General features: G+C 40.5%; 1 protein-coding gene across 5 annotated transcripts in view; it reads right to left on the minus strand.

Moving 5' to 3' along the window:
- Nucleotides 1-26,442, minus strand: part of FAT3 (FAT atypical cadherin 3) — a 621,620-nt gene that overhangs the window by 341,465 nt on the left and 253,713 nt on the right. For all 5 annotated transcript variants that reach the window (XM_037011586.2, XM_073215899.1, XM_073215900.1 and 2 more), the window contains exon 3: nt 938-1,252. In XM_037011586.2, coding sequence (XP_036867481.2) covers nt 938-1,252 — 315 coding nt within the window. The remainder of the gene's footprint in view (nt 1-937; nt 1,253-26,442) is intronic.

A 26,442-nucleotide genomic window follows, 5' to 3' on the forward strand; every position in this document is an offset into this window, starting at 1 on the left:
GCCCTGTCAGTAGTTCGTTAGGGAAGCTGACTGTGCGCCCACCAACTGGCATCAACCTAGCCTAACGTTTGACCGGTATGAATTCACTCGCCCGGAGTGAAACGCTAATAGCATCTTTTTCATACTTCACTAAATTTCAATATATTCACACTCTACCCATCGCAGCTCTCATGGTGTACTGGATTCCCTTGTTCAGGTTTCAAAAAGGTAAATCACAAGAAAGCAAGGGTCCTCTGAGGTTTCCTCAGCAAAGCCTTTTTCCAGTGTGTGGAGTTGTCTCAGAACGCGTCCAGCCAACCTTCACACTTACCCTTTCTGATCCTTAGGCAACAAATGAGTTTTCAGTACACTCTCTAGAAACTTTTAGAGCAAAACACCAAAAATGTAAAATTCCATATATTTTAGGGAAAGATAGAGAAACTGGAAGTTCTTATAAACATCGACACTTTCACTGATGGTAACACAGGAATGACAAAGCAACTGGGGCTTAAACTTAAGGCTTTAAGAAAATCATTTACAAGAAGCTGAACTAAGGTCAAGCAAAGGAGTAGCTGCCAGAAGTAGAAGTGTCATACAGCCAACTCACCCATAGAACCCAGCAGGGCTGATGACTCTCTCTCAGGAAAGAGAGAGGGGGCAGTAGCCCTCTGAGCTGCTTTTTATTACTGTGAGTAAAGCAAATATAAGGCTTTCGCTAAAAGCCTCCAATATCCATTAGCTCACTTCACCTGGGTATCAGCTGAAATTAAAACATTCCAACAAGACAGGTAGATCACACACCTGTTCAGAAACTATGCCCGAAAAGGAGGATGCTGTTCTCCACACAATAAGGTAAAAAACATGGGATACATAAAATAATATAAACAAGCAAGAGTCAGGCCGATGGATTTGAAAACTGTAGTACCAATTTTTGAAGTCATTATGAGCATTCCCTTACCTGTTTTGGTATTGATGGTGAAAAAATTCTGAGGATTGCCACTTGTAATCCTGTATGTCAATTTCTCATTGGAACTAGAATCAGGATCCTCGGCCTGGATCTGAATGACAGATACATCCTTTGGGGAGTTTTCCATGATGACAGGGTAATAAATAGGATCCGAGGTCAGTGGGGCATTGTCATTCACATCTTCAATTTCAATGTAGACCTCAATGGAGGAATAGAGTGGCACAACGCCCCGATCTGTGGCGTACACTGTCAGCCAGTATGACCCCGCTGTCTCTCGATCAAGAATGTCTGCCGTAGAGATGACCCCTAAGAGAGAATAGAGAGATGGTGACTGCTCAGCAAACATGGGAGAGTGTGAGCAAGCCATCCCAAATTCAGGAGGGCTGCATTTAGCCATCTTAGTATATGAAAAAAAAAAAAATCCATAATATGAGATTAAATTAAGATGTTTGTTCTGTTGACAAAAGAAAATTATTTTCTGCAAAACTGTATTAAATTGTTCTTCTATAGTTCGAGAACATAATTACATTCACAAAGACTTTATTTGATTTGTTTGGGGATAGATGTATCTTAACACACACACAGAAGAGACAGTACAGGGGCAAAGGGAAGATAGGGGGGCAGACATGCAAACACTTCCCAAGTTGCACGGGACATTAGCGAGCTACCAAGTCAAGCTTTCCATTTGATTGGATATTGAATTGACTTTCCATGCAACAAAGAGATCTCCCAAGGTAAACTATTTTATTTGTTCATTCATAAAATGAAAAAGAACTTTCAAATGTTTCTTTGCCTGCGAGGATGGAAAACACTTTGCATGCAGAGATGGAAGCCTCCTTCATACTGTTCCCCTGAAAATCAAATATCACAGTCATTCCAAGAGAATCAGAGAAGGAGCCATACCAACACTTCCTGAATGAGCTTGAGCCCCCCTAAGAACAAGAGGACCCTAAATGAACTCCGAGCCACTTTGAGAGACACTCATGGACAATCATTCTAACTTAGGACCAGAAAAATACTCTATCTGCTCCCTCCCACTTTCCCATTTCATGGCTGAAACAAGTGCCACAAGGGGAATCAGATGTCTGCAGAAAAGCCAAAAGCACAGGGCTCTTGAATATCTTTACAGCCCCCACCCCAATCCCCAGGCTACAGAAACTTGACTACAGAACTCCTAAGCACTTTCCTTGGTGATGGAAGACTCTGGGGCTCAGCTTATAAAAACCCTAAGAGGAGTCAGGATATTCACAAAAGGCATGTAATGCATATAAATCATTATGCCTAAAATACACTCATGGAAGGAATCAGGAACAGGCCTCTGGCCTGAATCCTCTAGCTGCCATACTCCTGTCAGCCTGTGGACTGTGTTGGGTACATGTGGCCTGCACAAGCAAGATGCCAGGGCCTGAGAGGGGGCAGAGCATCACCCAGGAACAGGCTGAAATACTCAAACTTGCTTAAAATTCAGAACAGGTAAACTATGCAAAGGGAGATAACCCAACTGGTGAAGTTTCACCTCCAAAGTTATTCATACAAAGAAGCGCATAGTGTGTGACAAAGGAAAATCTTAAATATTTTCAATAGAAATATGTTAACTATAATGGGTTTCTGTAGATTCATGAGTGATACCTACAAGTCAGAACAGAAATGCTGACATGGCATTAGAAGAGTAGAACATGGTTGTAGACATAATGCTATGGGTCCAGACACTGAATGAATAACAGGCAGCCCTATAAACTAGGTTGAGACAGGGTACCATGTCAACATGACATCAAGGTCCAGAGATGGCTCTGAGGGCTGGAGACCTGGCCAGGCACAAGCAGTGCACAGGCCTGTCACAGACACCAAAGCACACACAGTGCTCATAGCCATGAGGTGCAGTGCAGACATGGGGGCTTCCTGCTAACCAGGGGAACTGGAGCTCTTCAAGTCAGAGGATGACCAAGTGACATGAAATCAAGCAGTCTATGGAAAGGAGACAAAGAATTGGCAGGCAGGTTCTCAGGTACAGACTACAGTTTGCATAAAATGCTCTAAAGATGCCAGAAAGCAGCTCTTGCACGAGACCTGTCAATTCAATTCAGAAGCATCTATTGGACCCTGTACTGGACACTGGAGGAACAGACGTAAATGAGAGGATCTCTGTCTTCAGCGGACTTGCCATCTTGCTGAAAAGACAAGTCTCTAATGAGAAGATCTGCACTGGGGTGATAACCATGCAGCCAACAGCCAAGACGACTTATGTCATCCAACTTAGACTGATATACTGGGAAGGGCAAAGAATCCAGAACCATAAGGTTCTTTACACCCAAGCATGCACATGCACGTACCCACACACACAGAATTGCTCTATGATCCCTGAAAGTCACTTAATTTTCTCACTTGTACCTGCTGAACTGGAAGATGGTATATCACAGGCTTTGGTCATTAAGTGATTTTGAGAAAGCCTTGGATTAAAGGCATCCACTAATACTAATTAAAATATATGGGTAGAATTTTACTCTATTTTTTGATGAAAGATCAGACATGTCCTCTAGCAATTAGAATTCTCTCTCACTAAAATAAAATGTCTGTGGCTATATTTACACACTCATTAGAAGTGTGAATGAATATCTTGGAACACAGTGTTCAGATATTAGTCTTATGTTCCAAAAATTTGAGGACAAAAGAGAAAGAATGACTGAAATGTGTTGATAATTATAAGGTTCATCCAATGCTCCTTAGTAACCACATTAATGCAACCAGTGATAGCATTTCTTTGCTTCCTACTATGCTCTGGTAGCTAATTAAAATCCATATGGTCACAACTGAAAATGTAAATCCACATGACCTTTTCTATCAAGGAACAACTCACTTTTGAGGTAGCCCAAGGATAGCAAAAATCATGTGTCATGAGCCCTTATCTTTGAGACAACTTCAATGCATTATTACTTTTTGTAAAAATTGAGGTATAACTGACGTACAATAAACTATGCATATGACAAGTAAACAATCTGGCAGGTTTTGATACCCATGAAACATTATCATAGTCAAGATAACAAACAGAACCATAATCCCCAAAAGTATTCCCCTTCCCATTTTTAACCCAAATTAAAAATGTTTCCCAATCTTCCCCACCCCCAGGCAACCAGATTAGCTTTTTGTCACTGTAGATTACTTACATTTCCTAGAATTTTATAGAAATGGAAACATACAGTATATACTTTTTTTGTCTGACTTATTTCACTCAGATTATTTTGAGATTCCTCCATGCTGTTGCGTATGTAACAATACAGCACTCTTTTAATTTTTTATTAGTATTCAATTATACGGGTCTACCATGATTTTCTTAAGCATTGAGTTGTTGATGGACATCTAGGTGGCTAGCAGTTTTTTCATATTACAAATAAAGCTGTAAGTTTTGTGTGTTAAGTATACTTTCATTACTCTTGAGTGAGTACCTAGGAGTAGAATAATTATATCATAGCAGGTGCATTGTACTACTTTATATTCCTGCTAACAGTAAATGTGAAGCCTACAATTGCTCCACATCTCACTTGTGGTGTATTTGGCACAGCCAATTGCCTTAATTTTTGATATTCTAGTGGATATGTATTCATAGGTTACAGTTTTATTTTGCCTTTTCCTAATGATATTGAGCACCTTGAAAATTTTTATTTTCAATCTGTATATCTTATGTGGTTAAATGTTCAAATTGTTCATCCATTTTTAAGATTGGGGTGCTTGTTTCCCTATTATTATGTGAGTGTATATATATATATATGTATTCTTTATTAGAACTGTGATTTACAAATAATTTCACTAGCTTGTATCTTGTCTTTGCATTCTCTTAATATCTTCAAGAATAGAAATAGTTCATTTTGATGATATTCAATTTATCCATTTTTCTTTCATAAACCATATTCTCATAAATAACATATATCTAAGAAATCTTTGCCCCAAGCTCACAAAGATACTCTCCTCCATTTTTTTCTATAATTTAATAGTCTTAAGTTTTATATCTATGAACAGCTTTGAGTTGATATTTGTATATGGTGCAAGGTATGGCTCTAAGTTCATTTACTTTTTTGTATGTAGATTTTCATTGTCCCAGCTCCATCTGTTGAAAAGATTATCTTTCCTCCATTGAACTGCCTTTGCATCTTTGTCAAAAATGAAGTGATCATGCATGTGAGTCTATTTCTGGACTTGGCATTCTGTTCCATTGATTTCTTTGTCTATATTTGCATCAATATCACATTGTCTTAATTAATGTAGCTTCATAAGTTTTGAAATCAGGAAGTGTACATATTAGTATTTTGCTCCTCTTTTTCAGAGATTTTTTAGTTATTTCAGATAACTTGTGTTTCCTTGTGAACTGTAGGATCAGGTTTAGGATCCATATAAAATTTAGAAAGACTTCCTAGGAATTTCTAACTGGGACAGTGTTGACTCTATAGATCATTTTGAAAAAAACTGGCATTTCAACAACTTAGAGTCTACTGATCCATGAAAATGGTGTATCTCTCCATTTATTTATGTCTTCTTTTATTTCTCTAAGCAGTGCCGTCTATACCTCCAGAATGCTAATCTTGCACATCTTTTGTCAAACTTATCCCTATGCATTTCATATTTTTCATGCCACTGTAATGACATTATTTTAATTTCAATTTCAACTGTTTGCCGATAGTGTCAGTACATGAAATATGATTGATTGTGTATGTTGATCTTATATTCTGCAACCTTGTTAAAACTCACTGGTTGTAACAGTTTTTACAAATTATATAGGGTTTTCTACATAGATGATCATAACCTCTCCAAATAGAAGCAGTTAGAAGGGGAAGTTGGGGATTCAAAAAGATATATGCACCCCTACGTTTACTGCCACATTATTTACAATAGCCAAGATATAGAAGTAACCTAACTTTCCATCAATAGATGAGTGGATAAGGAAGATGTGGTACATATCCACAACGGAATATTATTCAGCCATAAGAAAGAAAGAAAGCCTTCCATTTGTAACAAGATCTGTGGACCTACAGCGAATTATTTTCAGTGAAATAAGCCAAGCAGAGAAACACAAGTACCATCTGATTTCACTTATTTGTGGAATCTAAAAACAAAACAAAACAAAATGAACAAAATACCCGTAGACTTGGGGACATTGAGAAGTGACTGGTAGTTACCATGGGGCAGGAGCTGGGGTAGGTAAGCAGGGAGGGTGAGAGGGATAAAGGGGCACAAAAATTTACATTCATAATATAAGTTGTTCACATGGATGGCAGTACAGCATGGAGAATGCAGCCAATGATTCTGTAACATGGCCCTACGCTGACAGATTGTAACTATATTAGTTGGGGTGAGGATTTAATAATGTGGGTAACTCTTGAAGCACTGTGCTGTATATTTGAAACAACATAAGACTGTGTATCAACCATACTTCAAAAAAAAATCCACATGAGCTTCTAGCATATTCCAGGTGCTGCTGTTCAATGGAAAGGGCTCAGGTGGAACATCCCAGACAGGGATGCACCTTATCCCTTACATTTTTCCCTATCATGGAAACGCTCAAAGTGGTTTCAATTGAGATGCTCAAATTTTAGGCTGACATTTGTGAAATGCCATTTTAAAAACTTATTTGAAATGTACTTGGAATTTTTTTACTCTTTATTGTTGAGATACATGCTTACGTTTATTAAAATTTTCTTTTCCCATTTCATCTTTACTTGCTGTATAAAAAAGGCAGTAGCAGACCAGAAATCTTTGGGCATCTTAATATTTAATTGCATAAGCCAATACACACACAGGATTGACTGACTGACTGATATTGCTGCAGGACTGTGCACAGCTTGAACTGGAATTATGTGACCACAGCATGAAGCACATGTTAGCTATAATTGCTCTTTTTTATTCACAAATATTAGGAAAGTATATGTACATTGTTCTCATTGAATAATTTCTAAATATTTGAGATAAAAGGAATAAGTGTGTGGAGTTATTCAGAATCAAATGACTTCTACAGGCTAGGTTACCCCCCATCCCCATCTACTTTCCAGCCATATCCCCATATGCCACATCCCAGGTCTCAAATGACATCTTGCCCCCAAAGAATCACACCCAAACACCCAGAATAGTTCTAAAACAATCTGTCAATAGATGGTTCAGAACATGCTCTGGGGGTCATGTGCTTATAACAGGATGAAAACCACTCTGAGATACGCGTTATAGATTCTGAGCCATTAAAGAAAAGAAAAAAGACAAGGCCAAAGGTACTGTGTTGGCATGTTTGTTGTAGATGCCCTTATGAAAGTCTATTCGTAGACATATATTTGTTATTTCTCATCGGTCAAAATCTGAACTCCCAAATCTCAGTGCATTTAAAATTTTGTGAACTTTTAATTTTGAAGTAATTATTGATTTACAGAAAGGTGCAAAGAAATGTCCATGCACCCTTTACCCAGCCTCCCTCAATGTTAACACCCAGGTGCATTTCTAAGTTGCTTATTTCTTCAAGAATCAAAACTCTTACTACATTTACCTCTGAGAGCAGGTGGAATTTCCTTCATGGGCTCCATAACCACTATTAGCTAACCCTTGCCAGCCTTCAGCAAGGGACACAAAGATGCTATTTTTCTTGCATTTCCTATTCAGCCCTGGACTTGAAATAGGTTCTTAATGCCTTAACAGGGATCATTGTTCTGAGCAGAGTGTGGTCATAAGGAAGAATAGCGGTTTTATCCTCATATGCCCAACGAGAGTCACTCCGCGCAGTCCTGCAGTCCTACCTGTATTTGCTTTCAGTCTAAAATACATGATGCAGCTGAAAGGGGCTGGGCCAAAATGGGTGGAGAGTTAACTTAGATGCTTCCAAGGCTCCCCATATATTTTAGTACATTCATATTATATAGGCATAGACTTTCATATACCTTACATCACATATTTGAAATAAAATATATTTAAATATATTCTTCAATGTGCTTTTTAAACTGGGGACTTCAAGTGAATCTCTCAGCCAATCAAGTGGCAAAGTCAGGCCTAGAATCTGGAACACCGAATGGGAGTCATATCCTCTTTTCATTGCAGGAGCTGCCCGCTGATCTAGCCACATGTGTCCATTATCATGAAAAGAAGGCAATTCCATGCCGGTGCACTCCTCACAGTGGGTTGGTATCAGCTCTTTGGTAATAGGAAATTCAGTAGTTTCATTACTTCACTCAATTTCTAAAAGTTGCCAGCATTACAGTATTCTGAAGCCATTTTTCTATCCTCTCAGAAGACTCTCAGATGTTGGATTGGTTTTAGACCAGGCATGCCAGAGCTTGAACCTTCCTTCTATATCCATCACTCTTCTGCTCCTCCAGTCCCTGCCACCCCGAACTGCCTTCTCTGTTCTCAAGTTTCAGCAAGGTTCCTGATTCAGAGAGCAAGCACCTCTCACTCAGTCTCCCCAGGGGGCTTACCCTTCCACCTTTCTCTTAGCACCTCATTTTTGCCCTTCTATCATTCTCCTGTGAGCTCCCTGTAGGTAGGGACCATTCTGTTTTTATTCCTCTAACCTAGGATGGTGTATGGCTATTTGGAACACTATAAATGTTGAATAAACAAATGAAAGATAGCATTTGGTAAATTTGGGCAAGTTGAGATGTCTAGCTCTTCACAGACAAGCACCTTGACAAATAGCAACACTACACAACAAACAAAAAACAAACTGAAGTCAACTAGACATTTTGTTATCATGTGATCACTAGGAAAAAAACATATGTAGAACTGATAGTCAACTGGCTCTGAAATTCAGTTCTCCATCTGTGGATTATCCTATTTCGTAAGACAAATTCTCTTTAAAACTATGGCCAGTTTTGGGTTGTCCTTTTGCTACTGGAATGCAGATGGCGTCATGGTAATATCCTTCAGACCTGAAGCAAAGACAGAGCTTGATGAAGACATCGGCTGATTTTATCATGCCCTTGAATGATGCACTGCACATAGTTACACACTGCAGGCGGTTGGAATTGATGCCTCCGGGCTCCAAGATAAAACACCAGCAGGGCTCTGTGGGCTCTCATCCATGGATTCGCAACCACCCTGGACACTATTGTTCTACTTTGTTCCCTCCTCTTCATGCCAACTCCTATTGATTAAACATCTTTCATCTTTGCAGAAAAAGAAAAACTCAGTTGTTGGGAACAATTATGTACTGAAATGCAAGTCGCCTTCATTCTGCATTATTTCACAAGGCTGCCAACTAGAGTGCTGCAAATAAGATGAAGGCCAAGGGTTGCAGGCTGCATTCACACTTTTATTTGGAGTTAATGAAAACGGACAGCGCTCCTTGTCTGTTTGGGACCCAGGAATTCTAAAACTCAGCTGTCTGCTCCAACACCTGCCTGGCTGTGCAGTTCTGTAGGCTCAGTGAACGTAACTTGGTACTTGATTTTCTTCAAAACATACTTCCCAGGACCAGTTTTTAATGGACTCAAAACGTATACCTGTTTTCTCTCTACAGCAATTCCACTATGTGTAGCTGGCACCAGGCACCAAGAGCCTGAGAACAGGAGGCAGACTGAGTATTGGGCTGTTAGAACACATCCAGCTTGCGTTCAGTTCTTTTTCTTTCTTGTCACCCAGCTAATTCCCAGCCTCAAATCCTTTCTGAGATATGTGCTAATCTGCATACCCACCATATGCAGTAAATGACATGGATCCACACAGCTGAACAAAAAGGAAGGGTGATATCTAAAGCAACAGAAAAAATGCTCTCAGGCAATATATGAACCAGAGTCAAGCAGTGGTTTTGTTAAGTGTCTGAAAACATGGAGGTTATTACATAAAGGGCCAGTAATTAGCTGGGTTCTGTTTCTTTAGAAGAAGAAATAGATTTTGGTTCACTGTCCAGAAATGTTTTGTGATAGCAGTGATAGGCAAAGGAATAGCTATCTTAGGGATGCTAAAATATTATTTTCTATTCCCATATTTCAGTGATAGATGGGCAAACAGATTGGAGGGAGGGAAGAAGGGGGATGGAGGAAAGAAGAAAGGATGGAACCGTTGGTCTAGCAGGAAGGTTTGGAGCATTTGGATTCAAAACTAGGAAAATCTTTGTGCTTAATACATTTTTAAGACTGTTATAGAAGAAAATATGCAGTAAAAAAGGTGAACAAAAACACACCGTACTCATCATCTCATAGCCCAGAAAATAACTGTTAATATCCTTGGTGTATTTCCTTTGTTCCATATTATTGTCACCCCCAAAGCAGCATATTTCTCTGTAATTGTAGACCCTCAATTACCATTGCGTACTGAACATCTTTCCACATCAATATTTATAGTTCAATATGATTCACTTTTAATGACTGCGTACTAATGCCCATTTACACTCTAGCCTACTAACACAATAAAACATAAACTCCTTACGTGCATGAATTTTCCCTATTACATCATTGTTTTATATCCTAGAGGAGCAGCTAGTATACACTAGATGCTCAAAAATTATTTGCTGAAATACTTTTATGAGGTTTACCATTTATTTAATGAAGCCCCTCTTGGTAGGCAATTTTTAACATGATATTTTCTTTTTCACCACTACAACTCATGCTTAGATAAAACCTTGTAACTATATCTTTGGTTCTATTATTTCTTTAGGATGTACATGTGTTGAAGTGATGTACCTTTTCAAAAGCCCTTGACAACTGTCTTCCAGAAAGGCTGTGCCAATTATATGCCCACCAGCAGATTATGATCATATTTGTTAACTAAAACTTTATAAGATTTGTATTATTATTATTAGGAAAAAAATATGTATATATATATATATATTATATATATATATATAAAATAATTTACCATATACAGAGATAATAGTTCACCTCATAAATAAAAATATTTAAACCATTTCTCGTATTTTAACCATTTCAAGGACAAAATGCCATGATTCTGTGGCAAGACAAAACATTGTTGACAGAGAGGTGGTACTGAAAAGAAAGATCGTGTGTACGTGACGCATAACTTTAATGAAATTAAAATTTGCCCACAAAACCAAATTCTCCAGCCTTGAGAAATGCTATGGATTTTTTAAGTGAAATGTCAAACATGATGTCTAGCTCTTCAAATAAGAACACTTCCAGGTGAATATACTGTCAGATATTAGTCCTACTTTAATCCCATATTTAAAATGATTTACTACCAACTCTAACTCAGCACCGAGTGTGTGAGAGTCTCTGAGCAGGCCAGCTATCTTAGACTTTTCATTTGGTCTTGCGCTTCCAAGTCTTTTCACTTCCAGTAAGTTGAAGAGATTCCCTACAGGGAAAAGACTGGGGCCAACGCTTTGGAGTGTTAGGTGCACTCACTTGGTCACACAAGCGCATGCGTCTACTCGGTAAGCAACGCGGGATGGTCTGGAGTCCGCTCTTAAATCGAAGTGGTCCGCTGGAACTTCTCTCTCTGAAACTCTGCGGAAATTTTCCTTTCTGGGTAACTTTTTCTGCAACGCAAAGGGAACACTTTCTCTTTTGTTGGACGTCTCCCCGATCAGAATATGAACACTGTAAGGAGAGCCGGATCTACCCAGATACAAAACTACCGACCACCCGGCCAAGAAGCCGCAGCCTTCTTTTAACTTCCTAATAAAATGATGAAAGCATACAGCTAGCTCACTGTTCTTTACTCAAGCGCATGCTCTCTGACTTTCACAGCGGATTCGATGGTTACCGAGGAAATATTTTTTACTGAGGTTGCCCAGATAACTGCGGATGATACACCGAAATAGCTGGACTTACTCCCTCGGCAAAGCACATTCGAGGTGATGGAAGTGAAACACAGTCCAGACAAAGGAAGATGGATCGGGGTCTGAGTTTAGCAATGTTGTTGTCTTTTTCCTGTGTGACCTAAAACTCCTAACTGTGTTTATTATGACAAGTTTAGAAAAGCTTACCATGGGAAAACTACCCTACAGAGCTTCAGCCTTCTGTCATCCTTTTTAGGTTAAATCTCACTAAATTGCTTTTTCCTTCGACCAGTGTTATCAAAATCACTTAGACAATGCCATACTTTGGTAATTAAGTCAGGATGACTAGGTCATAGGGACTATACATAAGCATTAATGCACATGAATTAAATCCTTGAAACCGCCCTACCTTTCTTCACAAAGGAAACAATAAACTCTTTTGCTTTCCTATTTATAACCAAATAAGCAGCTACAAAAGCAGAAGAAATCGGGGGCCCAGAAGGAGGAAAGTGTATGGTTTTCTCTAATTGAGTTTCTTCTGTCCTCATCTTCTACCGATTTCTCAGATTGTTTTCCAATTTTCATTCTCACTTATCCTATTAAGTGGCTCTGACCTCTGACACACGCACACTGCCCTGTATTCATCTTCTGTCCATAACTGAGATGAAATGTGCCCACTTGCTCTGTGCACATTACCAGAGGCGCTGCCAGGACACAGATAAACACTAAGTCCCTCCGTTAGACCAGGATTTGACAGGAAAACAAAAAGAAGAATCCTCATCTAGTTACAGTCTTTAAAATCAGTGAGCATACGAATAAGGCTTCCATTTTTGGTAAATATGTAACTGGACTTGCAGTCAAAAGGTAAAAGAGGGGAAAATATGCCCCTAGAAGACTAGTCTGTTGTTACCATGCTGTTTTTATGCTGCAGATAGGAAAGCTCTTTCAAATGTCTATATTTAAATGTGCTTAGTGATTCTAAGCTGTATAAATAGCAATAGAGGTAGAGGTGATGTTAGGTTTTTTAGAACGAATTAGAGATTTGTGGACAAATTGATAAGAATTCCCTCAAGACGAAAATGAAAAACCATGTTGATTTTTCTCCTCTTTCTAAGCACATTAATTTAGACACTGCCCATAGCATGATGCAAGTAATATGCATAGACTCAGAAACAACTATTTTAAGATCTCTTTTTAAAAAAAAGATGCTAATAGTGTGACATCTGTATTACTGTGAAAGTTGAAGATACTGTGAAAAATTACAGTATGCTACACATACTGTTTAAAACAGGTGTGAATGGCTCAAGTGAAGGGCTCTGGTGCTAGGTATAGACAGTGTGTGCACATGATTGATACATATCCATTTTCCAAAGGAGACTTGTTTCATTGAAATAAAAACATATGAGTCTCATATTTGGAGGATATCAGTCAACATATGCGGCTCCAGGTTAAACATTGGATTGTTCCTTGGTCAGACAATATGGAAAAGTTAGGATCAAAGAAAAAAAAGGACAAATGGTCAGAAAGGAGGGCCCCCTGGTTCTCCTGGAAATCATTGCTTCACCTTCCTCCTTGCATGCAACCACATTTCGGAGTCCAACAGAGGTGAAATTCCAGGTACCAATGGAAGGTTGCAACAGAAAGGAACAAATTGAGAAATGTGGTGTCAAGAGAAAGTGCAGCGGTAGCCCTGGAGTTCAAGAGGTTATTCTGGACTGTATGGTGCATGGGGAATTTTTGGTTTTGGGGTCACTTCTGACCAGCTGCCTGTTCAAAATCTTAGGCATGCTCTATAGCCATAGAAATATTGTCCTGTCTTTCTGAGGGGAGGGTTTCATTGCATGTGACCTTCATTATGGGATTGCCTGTCTCCCTCAGTAGATTATAATACCTCCCAAAGCAGAGGATGCTGTCTTAACACAGACCCAGCACCTACAAAGCACACATCTGTGCACAAAGTACCTGAACAATAATGTTTGTTAAATGAGTGAGTGATTTTTCTGCTTTCAATAGAGTTTTGATGACTACAGGAGAGCCCACCTGAGAATTATAATAATTTGTTATACCCATGAACAGTGTCCAACATGTGGCAAGGAGTTGAAAGGCAAAAATAAAAATAAAAATAAACCCCCAAACAAAAAGCCAACCAAACATACAAAAACAGAAAGTACCTAGTCTGCCCCAGAAGAGTGAAAATGGGAAGAACTGCTAAAAGCAAAGTTTAATTTTAAAAAGGCAGGAAGCACAGCTGAGAAAATCTAGGCTTCCCACCAGCTGGCACAGTCCTCAGGTAACCCATGCAGAGCTGCAGTGGGTCTGCTCTGCGACCTCAGCCCAGGGCGGAGACGGCCCAGAGAGGGAGGTGAACACCCCAGAGGCACACTCGAGCTTTCTGCTGCAGCTCCTCTGACACTCGTCTGCTGCACGATCGGCAGTTGATACCAGAGATGTAAACAGACACGCAAAGTCATGAATCAGAGTAATGTCTGCTCAGTCTCCAACGGACATTCTCGGCAAGTCTAAGGACAATTACAGAGGGAGAGCCAGCCAGAGCCGTTCTCCTCGGCAGACACCTGAGAGCTGTTGCTCAGAAAAATCTGGCCTGTATATGATCTGATGGGTGTGCAGCATCCACAGTGGATTCAAGGGAAGAAGCAAGTGGAACTGGATGACCTCCAGTAGACACCCATGGCTGTTTTAGGGATGCTCCTACTCTTTTCTCCATCCTCCCCCCAACTCCCTGTCCCGTCCACCTGGATACTCCAGACGCCAGGACTGCTCCATGTCATTTCAGTCAGCCTGGAGGAACCACCCCTCCCCAACCTTAAGACACAAAGTGAGCACTTCTTGCTTTGTGAAGCCATTAACCCCCTCAAACAGACTCGGCCACTAATGTCACTGCTCTGTTTATATCTATCCAATATTATGGCATTTAACACACCAGATTGCAATGAGTGTCTTAAAGGGGACCAATGTCTTATACATCTTCTGTGTGCCACAAATTACCACTCAGGGTATGTGTACGGGCTGAGAGGGAATTGTTCCTGAACTGCAGCCATTCACAGAAATGTCCTGCCAGGGAGCATGCCAACAGGTAAGTCTTCTGGGGAGAATCAAAGCCCACCAGGATAACTGTCTGTGTAAAAAGAGAAAGGGGAGGCAAAAGTGTAATATATTTACCAGCTATATCATAACCAGTTTAAAGAATGTTTCAAAGGCAGGGCCAAGACAGGATTTTTAAATCAGCTATAAGAATGCTTTATTTTTAGTGGGGAGAGCTAATTAGCCATTTGCATGACTTCCTGCAGAGAACCAATATTAAACTCCTGAGTAACTGTTGTTTGCAACCAATGGACGTTTGGAATACCTTACTTCTGTTTCTGCTATCAGACCCAAGCCCTGAGCAGAGACCAGAAAGGTTTCAAATGCCCCTTAAGCAAACAGGCGTAGTCACTGGGAAGCATCCAAAAGAGACGGGTGGGAAAAAACTCAGTAAAATAAGTTAGACTCGCTCCCTCAGTGCCCAGGTCTACACACTCACCTCCCAAGAAGTCTGGATCGTTCATGCAAGCTGTGTGGCCCTCTGGCTCTCACGCTATTTTTCATGGCACAACTTGGCTTTTGTGTATAATCTGGATCTGACAGAAATGGTTGTTCTAAAATGAAAAACTACAGCTATTTAGCTTCCGTTACCTAATAATTCACATCTCTGATGGAAATATTCTAGTCGCTTAGGACTCTGATTTGGAACAATATATCTGTTTTAATTCAGATGATAGCAGTAATTCATTTGGACATGATTCATATAATGTGCTTCTCCTTCCCCATAATCTCTGCCATTACGAAATGACACTGTTTCATGGGACCATCTAAAAAGAGTACGAAGCAAATCCTTTTACATAGGTGAGTTCTTTAATTTATCCAATGTATAGAATTTTTATGCCTACAGGAAGAGAAAGAACAAGTGTGCATGATTTTTTAAATTATAATTAGTAATGATCACATAGGAAGGTGTGAAATCAATTTGCCAGATCTGATCTGTGTGTTTTCTTTAAGTGGAGTATACAATAGAACCAAAAAATCAGAGTGTGTTATGTGTAACAAGGATAGTGTTTTGTAAAACGTGTGTGTGAGAATGAGAGAACAGCACGTCTGCAAGGGAACAAGTACAGGGAGTGTGTTGTGATAAAAAAAAAAAGGTATTTAAATGTATTTCTTATAGACAATCACAGCCAAAAAAGGTGGAAAATGGCTGATAAACTCATTATAAAGGACTGATTCTTGAGTCAGGAAGGACAGTGAAAATCCTAATTTTATTGCTGTCATTTATTAGTGATATACCCTTGTTGGAAGTAACAACTCTGTTTCCTTAGTTAGAAAATAGGGATGGCACTTCATAACCTTACTTGAGGTTCAAAGAATACAGTGTGTTTAATTCACCTATTACAATGATTATGGTAGGAAACACGGACAGTTTACTATGTAAGATGCTTTAGCCTGGTGCCTGGCACATAATAAGCACTCATTAAATGTTAGCAGTTATTGCTGGTAGTATTATTATTGTTATTGCTATTGTTTTATAAGGCAGATATTTTCCTAAAATGCAAGAACAAGTATTACTTCCAAGTTCTGTGGGCAGAATCAAGCAAAGCAGATCGGAACTTGTTTTGGTTGCCATAGTTCTTGATACAGAATTATTGATATACATTTATTGAATGCTTACAACACTGTAACTCTAGGCACTGTATTAAAACCATTTAAAAGATAAGAAAACAGGTTTAAAATTTGAACTTTTCAATGCCGCATTATTAACAAGTGATAGAATTAAGCTTTGTTTTCAAGTCCACGTGGCAGATCTTGAGAACTGCAACACGTAAAGTACAACATGATCATCAAATCCAAAACATCCATCTATGGCAGGCCTCAGCTTCTAGCATCCTTCTCGTCTGGGGCTGAGGTCTCTAATAGTCACGAACTCGCTACTTCCCAGAGCCTTTCTACTCTCCCAGTAGGCAGTTGTGATCATTAGAAAGTTCTTCTTAAATCCAGATGATATATTTGCTTGCCTACGATTTCTAACCATTGAAACAGCACAGAATAGAAATTCAGCCTCTTCTACACCACCACACATCTTAAAACAATGAATGCATCTATCTCCTCTATTTTTTCTTCTCTGGAGGCAGCATTCCAAGACGTCTTCAGATGTCACCCCAATGAGATGGCTCTTACCCATTGTTTCCCATACTGTTCATCTCCTCCTAGAAGATAGTCTGAAAATAGCCCATAATGCAAGAGTCCTGAGACATGTTGCCTGCTCAGAGTACCGGAGAACTGGTTCATTTAAAACACATCTGTCTACTGCTGTCCTTAGAGGCTGCATTAGGTTCCTTGGAAACAAAACTACTTCAGACCCTGCTTCATCTCCAGGTTTTGGTCACCTACAACACCAAGGTATTTTTCAAGTGAACTGCTTGCTGGGCCATATTTCCATCCCCCTGCATTTCTACAGCCACATTTGTGAACCTCAACTGAAGATTTATTATTATCCCTGTCATATTTCCTTGCCTTGCTCTTGGTCCAGCTTTCCAGCCTAGAGAGGTCATTTTAATTCTTAATTCTGTCTTCCATAAAATTAACTATTATCCTCAGGAGTATATCACATGCAAATGTAAAAAGCATGCGGTTACATTAAACTGTAATAAGTTGACACACTACTAGAGACAGTTGGAAATATATACACAGACACAAAAGCACACATTTTTGCTTCTCATTAAATTCTAAGCTCCTCGAGTTCATGAGCACTACATCCTTCCCCTTTTAGTATATCATGTGGGCACAAAGGTCACTATATTCATTTTGACTGAATGATTATTAATTTGCACATGTCAAAATTCACTGCTAGAATTGATGATAAGCCAAGAGGCAGGAGAGGAAATAAAAAACCACACATCTGAAGTGCAGGTTCAAAGGCAACGACTGGCACGTGTTGTTTCCCTGAACCCAATCAATCATAGAGTTGACAGAAAATGGGAATTTGTATTAGACAAGAACCCACCAGAAAGACAAAGAGGAGAGAGCGAGACAGGAAGAAAACACGCCTGTGCACATGCACATACACACACACACACACACACACACACACACATACTTATACTCTCACATACACAACCGACTGGTGAAATTCCTTCAAGTAGTTACTAGAAGTCTTCCACACATGAATACCGCCATTTAATGGCATTAGGTCCTTGACTTTGTATAACTATTAATAGACAGCCTATTAGGGCATTGCTATTTACAGGCTTCCACAAGACAACATGATTTCCCAGTAGTCCTTTACCATTAATTGGTAAAAGGCACTCTAGGAATACCAGCCTGAGACAATAGCTCAGCCACAATTAAAACAGAATTGCATTTGCTGACCTAGACGACAAAGCAAAGTGTGCCTGGGAAATTCTCTGCAATACTTTACATACTCAACTAATTAAGGATCACATTCCCCACACAGCCAGAAAGCAAACATGAGAAATACCCCCAGCTGAAGACTTTCTAGTTTGATGGTTACTATAATGAGTTCACTCCCAAAGGTACAAGACAATAGAAAGCAGCTTCTGTCTGAAGGTTGTGGAATGAAACGGACTTCCCTTAATTTTGGAACAATTCCTTCTTGCGAAGGATCAGCCCCATCCGAAGGCCACATTCCAATTTTTTTGCAAAGAACACAGGGGAGGTAGGGGGGGACCCTGAGCTCATTCTGGCCTGCTAAATTTCCTTAACAGATTTAAAGTTGACAAAGATTAAGAATAGCATATCATCATTGCCAGCCTGTCTGCTGGATGAACTTCATTTATTAACTTAGGAGAGTCTTCCCTCATCTAAAGCAGACAGCAGTCTAAAAATGTTTTTACTGTATGATTAAAGGATCTTTACACAGGCAGCCCTAGGCGCCCCAAGTTATTGCTTTATAGCCTGGAGGTAAATTAAGGTGATACTTCTCCTTTCCCCATCTCTAATAGGATTGTACATTCTGCTGCTAGCAAAACCAATTACACTATTACCTACTGCAAAAACCTCATTCCTGAATGCTGATGTGTGTTCTGTCACATTTGGCTTGAAAAAAATTACTTCTTACTACTTTGTTCTGATAAGGGTGGGGGGACTTGCAGGGAAGATGTTTGCAGGGAGAGCAGAACCATAAAGGAAATATGCACATTAGCCACGGAATGTGAGTTAACAGATGTCACTATTTTGAAACATTTCATCTTATTTTCCTCCTTCAAATTTCTTTTACAATCAGTCTAGTCACATTGGCCAGCATTTTAAAGCATTAGTGCTGTCTGTCCTAATAGGAACAGGTATATCTCATCTCCAACACAAATCTCTTCCCAGAAGGAAAAAAATACCCTGTAGGTAACAAGAGATCTAAAATTTAACTAAATGAAATCATAACTTAATTTAAAGTAAAGCTCTATGGCCCAAGACAAATCATTGGGAATAGATCCTTAAAGAAAAAACACAGATATATAATGTGTGTGATGAGTCTTAGCATTTTAATATCCAAAAACTTTTTTTAAATTCTAGTCAACAAATATTTACTGAGCATCTACTACATTATGGATACTTTTACAGTCTGTGGATACAGTGTGGATTGTCAAAGTGCAAGAAAACCTAAAAGCATTTTGAAGTTTAGAGCATTATTTGTCATGGCTATTACAGCATATTCTTAGGCTTCGGTACAGTCCCAATCCAAATTCTCTATATCTATCAGACGCCAACATTCATAAAGGGAATGCATATTCTGAACTAATAGCCAAGTCTCAGATGCTGTTACAGACTCTTCTACTTCTATCACGTTTCTGAGAAAAGGTATTTTTTGTGCATCCTCTTCCAGCACCAGTTAACTGACTTTCAAGGTTTAATATTTCAAATGGGGTCTTTTGTAACAAAACGATCAGGGCTCTGCCTGAGTATAAGATGGCTCAAGATGGTACGGAGAACAACACGGCCAAGTTCAGCTGTGACTGCTGGGCGGGCAGTCAGCTAGACTCTCTCCCTCTGTGAATTCTTTGCTTCCAACATAGCATTCTGAAGCCAGGTGATTAAATGTAGATTCTCAGCAAAATCAGGAACTGCTCCTATCAGGCACCCTTAAAGTAGTTATTGAATAATTAAAGCCACTGATGTTGAATCCATGAATACTGATGGTATACTCTGCTGGGTGCCACCTAGCAAAGTTTCATTCCGTTATCCCTTGAAATCAACATCTGAATAGTAAATGACAGTTGCACTTTACATTTTGCGATTAAATACAGAATCTTGAGCTACCACTCAGAAAATGAACTTAATGGTTGGGCCAGCTCCCACCATATGGCGACTTAGCCGGTTCCTTTCCTCCCTCTCCCAGCAGGATTAGTCACTCCCCCACGAGACTTCCCAAACAATTTGGGCACCACGAATAAGGCATTACAGGCTATACAGCAATTTTCCCGTGTAATGTATCTAAGGTCACAGGCCGTGTAGTCATCACATCCGTATTAAGAAGACAGGAGATCTTCCAACAAGTGTTGGCTACATGACATCAAATAGCACATAACGGACAAATGCGATATAAATATAAAAGTAACAGCACAGACAACTACTCAATAACCATGGGAAATTTAAAGTTATTTTTTTAAGATCAAGTTATTCGGGTACAGTAAGTAAAATACCAGAGGGTAAGTCTTCGAGGGTGGGAGGATGTCTGGCTCTCCCAGCCCCACAGGGGTACCCCAAGGGCTTCATGTACTGCCCCTGGCACAAGATGGACTCCTCATAAACAGCTGCAGAATGAACTTAACAGTATTGAATGAGATCTCAAAACCGGATTCTCTTGCGTATATGTGAGTTTTACCTGTAGAATTGAGCCTCCTTTGTAAGTACATGACCTGTTTTAAGGATTACAAGTCATGCAAAGTTGCAGTGAGCTGCATCACAGATGGAGGAGAGGAAAGCCCTTTATTGCACCTTTTGCTTTTAAGCAAGACCTTATAAAAATAACCACACATTGGATTCCTTTATATAGTATCCTTGTCCTATTGATGGATGGCTTCTGACCAATTTAAGCTGTGTCACCTCACTAATTACCAGATGATGTCATGTCATAAAATCTGGAGACAGGCGTGGGTCAAGGTCTGACTCTGTCACTAACCAGTTGTCTGACCTCCAACCAGTGATTAAATTTCTCAAGATCCTCAGTTTCCTCCTTCATAAAGCTGAGATGAGAATGGCACCTCGCAGAGGAGTTAAGAAAGAAACATATGTGCAAGAGCTGCCTCCCCTTTAGTTTTCATTTGTGTAAAATTTCCCACGCTAACGTACTATTTTCCAACCAAAAGCTCTACATGAGGCATCTGTCAGTGTACTTAAAATGCACAGACATTAAACTGTGATTTAAAACCTCTCTGCAAAAAATAACCCTCTGAATACAGATTCATTTTTTTTTTAATCTAATAAGACTGCTCACACCTTAAGTGCCAGGCACAAGAGTCAGCCATGGTGCCTTCACTGGTGTACTGAAAAGGCTAAGGGGTGGGGGGGAGGAGGCAGAAAGTAAGTAGGCCACTGTGGCAAAGTACAGTAAAGTCTGACAGTAGTTGCACACTCAATTCATTGTGGAAGGGGAAGCCTCAGAACCAATGGAAATAAGTACCAGAGAGCCCCAAACTAGGCTACAGAATTCCAGATAAAATCTAGACAAATGTTACTGAAGTCCAACACCAAAGTCAAGTTCAGGGCCAAACATGCTCAAGTGAGAAGGCTAAGCAAAGGCCAGCCTGTGGCATGTATGTGTTAAAGTCATCACTGTGAAGGGTGTGGAGTTCAGAGGGCATGTGTATCAGTTTCATGACTGCCCCTGAGAAAGCTAGGCAGAATCTTTCATGCTTCAGACCTCTGCAGGATGGCCTTTGGAGCTCTCTTAAGGCTCTCTCCAAACTTACAGGGGATACTCTTCAAATTCTACTCCCAGATTTTGAAACTTAATCCCCTTATTCTTTTTTCAAGTTATTTGCAAGTCAAATACCTTTGGGCTGAGTGCAGCACTGCTTCCATCCTTCAACCCAACAAGGAAATAGAAAGTGTCAAGTGTGCCCACCACTGCCTGAGAGACAGAGCTCTAAGCACGAGTAAAACAGAGGACCTTTGGTACAACCCAAAACTCAGAGCTACCACAGAGATGGGTAATGAAGTATGTCAGATATGACCACCGAGGTGTGTGCAGCGGGGGAAAGGGAGGCACAAAAGAGAGGTGCTCTCTGACTTGGGCAGATGTCACAGAAGGTCCCACAGGAGAAGAACATGTGATCTGGATTCATAGGATGAAGAGATGGCCAGGCAGGACAGAGGCAGCGGGAAAGAGGTTTTCAAGAAGCGGTAGAAAGGATGGTGTGCTTGTAAAGGAGGGCACCAGGGTTAGAAGCAGGGTACAGGGCAGCGGTGGAGAGGTGGAGAGGCAGGTGTAGCAGATGACCAAGGTCCAAGACAGTACACTGCATTCATGCCACAAATATTTACTGCCTACTGTGTGCCAGGCAGTGGGAACAGAATCAGAAGCAACACCACACCTTAGCCTGACTATTCTCTAAGCAAACTGCTACCTATGCTGTAAAATCCACTGGCTTTTACTGACTACCCACTGGGTAGGTGGGACAGCTGACAGGCTGGTAGAATGACCCTAATCCAAGCCTTCACCATCCTGTGCACAACAGATTTAACCAATCAACAGTCCCCTAGGTTTTGGCGTGAAAATTGTCAGTGCGCATCCTTTGGACAGGATCAACAGCAGAGAGAACGCATGTCTAATGAAGATTTTACAGATTACCAAAATAAATAGTTAAGACTTGGAAATGTCTCTCAAACTCTGATTTAAACCAGCTGATACGGGTTCACATAGCTAAGCACTAAGGACCAAAATCATCCCCGGCCCATGGGCCTCTAACTACAAAGAACTCAGTTAAACTGTTCTATCAAAGATCTGCAAAAATAGTAGCCTGCATACACAGTTGTATTACTTTCTCAGGACCTTCTAGTGTATGTTATGTCTCAGGAGTCACCTGGTTGGATGGGCATCCTTTCCAACCCGATGCTGGACTCTACTGTACCCACCCCAGCGAGATTATTCCCAGAGATGCCCGAGGAAAAGAGAGTGTGTTTAGCCATAGACCAAAACAGCAAACTTCCCTGCTCTGAAAACCTTTTAGGTGTCTGAGGAAATAACTTTGAAAACTGATCAATGGTTTGCTTTCTGCTTCTTTCCTGCACGCTGGCAAACTGGAGATGATGTACTCCTAAGCTACTCTAGAGAAACAATGGGAATAATAGTGAAAAATATCTCCAATTGTCCTGCGCCAAATCAGCCAGGCAACATGGGTTGATGATTTCACTGTCTAAAATCATTGCAGCGGGCCGATGCCACTGAAACAGGCATTAGGGAGAAGACACATGCAGAGCCGAGACAGCTCTGTCACTCATCACTAGGTGACCCTGGATACTTCACCCACGCTAAGAGAAGCCACCTCATCTAGTCACAGAGAAGAATGTCCTTTGCCCTGCCTACCTTGCCAGGTTGCTATGAGAGATTAAATGAGACAAGTTTCAAAAGCACTTTGGAAAGTATGATTTGCTAGCCAAATACAGTTTTTTATTATTAAACAGAAGATGCCATCTATCCTCACAGAGGTGATGGACCAGCAGTAAAGAAAAACATACTAGAATGTTAATTATTTTTTTTCATGGCAAAATCAGCATCGATTTCTTTTAACCTGAGAACTTTCTGGACAGACATCAAAAATCCATCTTCTAAACCCGTTTTCATGCTGCCCCTAAAATATATTCAGTGGTCTCATCATTTAAGCATAGTGCTTATGTATTAGGGTCATTAATGTAATAGGATGATGTGGTCCATTCCTGAGTAAGTTTTTGGGACTTGAAATACAGTGTTTAATAAGGTAGAAATTGCATTTCCACTGTGTTCTGTTAAGGCTCCCGTAGTCAGGACGGCCTCACAGAGGTGTTTCCTGACACTGAGAAATAAGACCGAGGGAAGTGGCAAGAAGCCAAGGTTCTGCGGTGGGACTGGCTGGCTTTAAATCCCGATTACTAATTATTGGAAATTATTGGAAATATTGGGTACATCGCCTGCATTCTCTAATCCCATTTCCTCATCTACATAATATACATAGCAATAGAACTTCTTACCTTACAAGATTACTGGAGAAAAACACTAAATGAGAGAAGTTATGGAAAGTGCCCACTAAATGTAGGTTATTGATCATGAGGACGCACGATGGAGTCAATGCAGTGTAGTCAGAACGTGCAGCAGGACGTGCCGGGGACACCCTGAAGCCAGTCTCACACTGGGTATGTTAGTAATGGCATTCGTTGCCTGCCTACTGTGGGCCAAAAAGCATTATCTCTAAGTGGATGATACTAACCACCATTTTAACCCAAACTGAGACTTAGCGTCAGACAGCTGGAACAGTTTGCATGAGATCAGAGAGTTCTCATGCACTAGGCCATTCTCCCAGCCCGTTGCTGATTTCTGCTCCGCCTCTGAAAATCCTGGACGTCTTAGTATAGTTTCCCATAAGGTCAGGTCCTAGTGGCACCAAGGGAGAATGAAAATGAAGCGGCAGGATCTATAGCATAGTCCCATTCCTGCCACAACCTTTAGCCTGCCTGGAAGTTCTTTTTGCTTCCCTCCCTGTCTCCTTGATTATAGGTCCTGAGTCACATCCACACTATGCTTGCTTTATACCAGGGGTTATGGTTTCAGAGAAGTTTCATCTTCCATAGCCTCTCAAAATAGTGCTGGGGCCATACTTGAAACTAACAGTGCAATGTAAGTATTATAATAAAGATGATGTCAATGCTCTGTGCTAAGAGGAGGGGGGAAAATACTCTGCATTGAGGCTTAGAAATGATAGTCATGCCCAGCTTGGAGGGTGGAAAGGGAAATCAGTCAGAATGAATGTTAGCATTAACATATTCAAGGAAGAGCAAGTGGTGTAAGGAGTATAAAGAAATAACAAAAGATTGAGGAGAAGCTTACTTAAGAAACCTGAACTCCAGGTGATGTTCCCTGGGCCAGGAAACTACATACCATCGGTCAAGTGCCAGCTCAGAGGAAGGCCAGGAGCTCAGGGTGTAGACAGGAGAATGCCACTTCTGGGTCCAGTGCGAACAGGGCACAAGTGACTGAGTCAGAGAAGAAATTGTAGGAGTTCAATCTGGGACTGGGGGGAGCGTAACCAAGAGATTGGTGCAAGATAGGGTTGAGACATCTCCATTCAAGGTCAAAGTTCCCTATGAGAAATGTCTAGAGATGTCCAGCGATTAAAGCAGGAAAATAAATTGCACCTTGGAGAATGACAGGTCATCTGGAAGGCTGGAGAGAGAAGAATCTCTGTATATTTTGCAAAACTTAAAGAACACAAAGCCAAAAAAAACAAGAACTCTGTGATTCCCCTCATTTTCACCCCTGACTTTTATTTAACCTCGTTTGTTTTCGCCAGCAGTAAAATCCACAGAACATCTTGATGCTGACTGCCTCAGGGAGCGGGGAACCAGCATTTGTTCGGTGTCTACTGTGTGCCAAGAATTTTAAATGGTTTATTTCATTTAGTTCTCACAAATCACCCAGTGATGCTCAGAGAAGTTAAATAACTTACCCAAGGTCACAAGTCTCAGGCTCTGACTGCTGCTACAGGGTTGGTACCAGATTGTGGTGGTGTGAATATATAGTAATAATTGCTGTGCGCTGAGAGAGGGGACTTTCAGGATGAGCTCCGTAAGATAGGAACGCATCTTATTAGCCTTCGTATCCGCCAAACCACAGATCAAAATGCTTTAAAAGTTGGTATCGTCGTTGTCATAATCCCAGAGAATAATAAAGCTCATATTTATTTAGCCTGTTTATTATCACTGTAGCAGATTCTTTGCACAGTATCTCTTATCGTGAATGCAACCTTGCTAAGTGCTATGATACCCATTTAGGTGTGGAAATCGACAACTATAGATATGAAGGTATTTGCCAGAAGGCACACAGCAAAAGCAAAAGCCAGGATTCAAACCAAGGTTTGCCAGCACAAGCACAGACACACACACACACACACACACACACACACATGCACGCACACAAGCATGCATCACATATTTACACAGGGCTGATGAATACACTGAATAGAACTGACTTAGACCAAACTGTGGTGTAATACAAAGGAGGGAAATCTTCTGTGGTATGAATATATACGTAATGACAAATTGGTTCAAAAGCTCACAAGGCTAGCAAATTGCATTGGCTAGAGATTGGCAACCCTGTGTCACTGCGTGAGAACATTCTGAGCACCACCTCTGCGTGCTGCCCCATCAAAATTCCTGGATTTAGACCACACATGAGACACTGTACCAGGGGCTGTGGGTACAAAAGCTAGGAAAGAATTGTTCAACTCAGGGGTTCCAGTGTTCACCTCCATGTGATTCCATTCTTACAGACACCCACTGAGGGCGAATATGCATGGGTATGTGAAGACCTGAGGCTGGGCTTGACTATCTGCCTGAATCATTACTGTAGAGTAGTCTCCACATGCTCCCCTTAAGAACTGGTGATCGCATTTCACAGGCTGGCTGGCAGAAAAATTATCCTCAGGAACAAAATCCAACTTTTAATGTGAAATTACTGCTGGAAAAAAGAGACTTAACACACTGTTCAAGTGTCATCCCACTACTTATCCTCCACGAAATGCTACAACAATGTGCCATG

The sequence above is a fragment of the Manis javanica genome, chromosome 11, assembly GCF_040802235.1.
Source record: "Manis javanica isolate MJ-LG chromosome 11, MJ_LKY, whole genome shotgun sequence".
Classification (NCBI taxonomy): domain Eukaryota; kingdom Metazoa; phylum Chordata; class Mammalia; order Pholidota; family Manidae; genus Manis; species Manis javanica.